The 3,659-nt window shown below is 51.1% G+C and overlaps 1 protein-coding gene across 1 annotated transcript in view; it reads right to left on the bottom strand.

Annotated features, from left to right (window-relative positions):
• Nucleotides 1–2,503: 2,503 nt before the first annotated feature.
• The window catches only part of PSMB4 (proteasome (prosome, macropain) subunit, beta type, 4), a 9,444-nt gene continuing 8,288 nt past the window's right edge, over nt 2,504–3,659 (bottom strand). The window contains exons 2-5 of the mRNA XM_010003792.1: nt 3,086–3,232; nt 2,900–2,981; nt 2,703–2,819; nt 2,504–2,596 (exon numbers count right to left, since the gene is read on the bottom strand). Coding sequence (XP_010002094.1) covers nt 2,504–2,596; nt 2,703–2,819; nt 2,900–2,981; nt 3,086–3,232 — 439 coding nt within the window. The remainder of the gene's footprint in view (nt 2,597–2,702; nt 2,820–2,899; nt 2,982–3,085; nt 3,233–3,659) is intronic.

Below are 3,659 nucleotides of genomic sequence, written 5' to 3'. Positions count from 1 at the left end.
GCACTGATCTGCGAGCCGGGATCCAGGAAAGGGGTATTTTTAACAATAAATGTTGGATGAGACCATTACACTTCCCTGTGGATTTGTGGGTTTAGGAAATTCGTAGGCGATCACTCAGATAAATAGCCATTTATGCTGTTCATTTATAAGTTTTGTGCTTTTTTAAAGGAAAAATCACTGTGTTGGTATTTTCTGAAGATCTATTGTGGGTGAATATTTTTGCGTTTTCTTTACCTCACTGTATCATAGTTTTCTGTTTTTATTGTGCAGAAATGTTTTGAATTATACATTGTCAATGTGACCATTTCTAAAGAAAGGAAAAAAAAAATATGTAGCTAATGAACCAGTATATAAATCCTTTTGGTTGTCTTAACACAGATTATTTTTTTTTCTAATTATTATTTTTTTTTAACACTTGGCCCAGAGATTTAGGTTTCTATGGAAAATTTAGCAATGAGTTAATTGTGTGAACCTTCTCTAATTGGCCAATTTGGGTTTGGTTTGGTTGTTTCTTTTTTTTTTTTCTTTTTTTAATTTGTAAAGAAGAGTAATTATTATTTTGCTTGTGAGTTTGAACGTGGGGTAAAAAGACAACTGAATTTTGCCTGTTTCAGGCCAGCAGTGGGTGAGGAGGGGGGGGCAGCACTGTCCCCTTCCCCCCATCCCTGGCTGGGTGTGGTGGTTCCTCCCCTGCACCCACCTTGCTCCAAAGAGTTCCTGACAGGGAACGTGGTGGGAGAGGAAGGTCAAGCCTGTCTTGACCTCCCTGGGCCTGGGGGGTGGGAGTTGAGACCATGGGAGGTCGACCCTGAACTACTGGTGGTTGATGAACCTGCTTGAACCAGCAGCATCAGACACTACGTTCCTTAGAATTAGAGATTGATTTAATGAAACAAACTGTGAGGTGCACACACACACACAGGAAAAAGGAAAAAAAAAAAAAGAGGACGTTTGTTTTTATTTTTCACTGCCAGCTTAAATTTTTCTACAATTTGCATGTTTGAGGGTTTTTTAACTGTATGTATTATGGTATCAACGGAAGCATTTTGACAAAATGGAATCCAGAGGCACCTGCACCTTTCTGTTTCCATAGAGGTTTTGTGAACCTTCCCCAGTGCCCCAGGAAAGCAGGAGGCAGCATGTGCAGACCTGTAAATGGTTCATCTTTAAAATGTACATAAGTGGAACATTTAATAAAACCAGGGAAATGGATTTATAAACATGTGTTTTTATTATGAAAACTGTTGAACTCTTGTGCCATCCTCGTGCTCCAGTCCAAGTGCAGCCTGAACTGTGTGATCTGGGCTGGGGCCCCTCCCTGGGCCTGAAGAACCCCCCGAGCTGGGACAGTAATTAAACGTGGTTACAGGTCATTAACACCCGAGTCAGTCAGTCCCCTTTGCATTTCTGCAGCTCCCCCCTCCCCTCACACAGCAGGGCCAGTGGAACAACCTCCTCTCCCCAGTGAGATTTTAGTGGTTTTTTTTCTTTTAAATAAAATCGTTAATAAAACATTGTCCTGAATATGTATTTTTACTGCTGTTTATCTCTGGTAGCAGGAACTACCCCTCTTGGGATTATTGATGGATTCATGTGGTACAAGGCTGAGGAACACCCAGCTCAGCCCTGTCTGAACCCACATCCCACCCTTCTGACTGTTCTGCACCTCCAGCTGCTCCCAGGAGACAGGAATTTAAACAGGGAGATCTTCATTATTCTGTTCTTGGTGATGAGAGGGAACTAAGGACACCCTGCACCCCCTGCCCAGAGCCCCTCACTCACCCTGCTTCCCAGCTCTGTCCTCCTCACAAATACTTTTATTTTTTAAACAGAAAACATGTTTAAAGATGTGGGTTTTTTATTCTGTCCACAGGTGGCTTTGAGAGGCTGAGGGTGAAGCTGGATCTAGGAGGACAGAACCTCTTGGAACCCCAGCCCAGACAAATCAGGAGCCATTTTTTTGCTGCTCTTTTTCCAGCACAAAGAAGGACTTGGCAGCTGCTGTAACCACTGCTGGAAACCAGGAGGGTTCCTGGAGTGTCCCCCAAACCCAGCCCCGACACAACACAGCCTTGTCTCAACAGGTTTATTTCATCTCCAAAACAAGTCAGGTCAGAGGTTCCAAAGGAGAAGGGGATGGACACGTGTACAAAGGGTGAGGATGTGGGAGCAGGTCCTGGGGGGTCACTCGGTGCCACTGCAAAGAGATGTGGGGTGAGGTCAGGAGGCTGCACCTCTGGATGCAGCAGCAGCAGCATTTTGGCTCTGACCAGGAGCTGCCCCTTGGTGACAGCACTTCCCAGGGGATGCGGAGGCAGCGAAGCAGCCAGGACATCCCACAAAGCTTCCCCATTCCCAGGGGAGCTCACACCGACCTTGGAGCTGCTGCCCCAGGTGGATGGAGCTGGTTGTGGCAGGGCCGTGTCCCCCAGCCCCTGCTGCCCCCTCCTTGTGCCTCCAGGCTCTGCTGGATGAGGAGCTCAGAGGGTCCAACCCAGGGGCCTCACCTGACCAGGTGCGCGATGTCCCAGTTGGCCTCCAGCGTCAGGGGTCCCTCCACCTCCACGCCCTTCTCTGTCGCAATAGCGACTTCATACTGAGGAGAGAGAACACGGGTCCTGCTCAGTTAAACCCCAACTCAAGCCCCAAGGCTGTGCCGGGGCCCGTGGGAACCCTCAGAGGTGGCCCTGCTGCAGCCTCACCCTGTTGAACGACCGCGCGTCCCTGTAGTACAAAATCCTCATGCAGCGCTCGATCAGCTCCCGCGCCTCCCCCTGCGTCAGGCTGGGCTTCTTCTCCAGCACCTCCCTCATCAGCGGCTGGGGAGGGGGAATAAAACCCTGTATCTCAACAGCTCAGTCACCCGGGGCTTTAGCAGCTGAGCACGAGCAGATCCTACCTGGGCCAGGTAGGCTCCATAACCCGTCGCCAGCGTCGAGGACTCGAAGGCCACGCCGAGCATGTCCACGTACCCCAGGAAGCTGGAGGGGGAGCAGGAAGGGCTGGGGGGGATGCAGCTCCAGAGCCTTCCTCCAGGAGCAGCCCCTGGAGGGACACGCAGTGACCACCCCCTGTCCTTGCTCACCTCTCCCCGTTGTAGAAGCCTCCAATGACCACGGTGTTCCAGAGAGGATTGATCTTGGACCTCCGGTTGTACATGACTCTTGTCAGCCAGGAGTGGATGGCCTTGGGGCTGTAGCTGTGACCATCCCCCAGCAGCTCCTCGTCAATCCTGGTTTAAACAGAAATTCCACCCAAGTGAGAAAGGCTGGGAAGTGCCCAGATCCAAGAGCAGCAGGACAGAGCCCCCCAGGCTGTTCCCAAACAGGAGGTGAATCAGCCACAAACAACAACCGAGATGGGTTCTCTGCCAAGGACCTGGAAGAGACACTTGTACCAGAGGGGCTGTCAAAGGACAAGGGGGATTTCAGCTCAGTTTTATCCCCGTTCAGTAAATTCATTTAATTGTATTTCACTCCTTTGAGGATTGGTAGGGCCGAGCAGCCCGGCAGGAACCAGGGCAGGGGCAGGGATGGCACGGGCAGGGCAGGCACGGGCAGGGCAGGCACGGGCAGGGATGGCACGGGCAGGGCTGGCACGGGCAGGGATGGCACGGGCAGGGCAGGCACCGGCCGGGGAGGGACGGGGAGGGGCGGGCC

This window comes from Chaetura pelagica, unplaced genomic scaffold (assembly GCF_000747805.2).
Source record: "Chaetura pelagica isolate M959 unplaced genomic scaffold, ChaPel_1.0 scaffold1598, whole genome shotgun sequence".
NCBI classification, from domain to species: domain Eukaryota; kingdom Metazoa; phylum Chordata; class Aves; order Apodiformes; family Apodidae; genus Chaetura; species Chaetura pelagica.
Note: the sequence above shows the minus strand (reverse complement) of the source record. Positions and strands in the feature narration are given on the sequence as shown.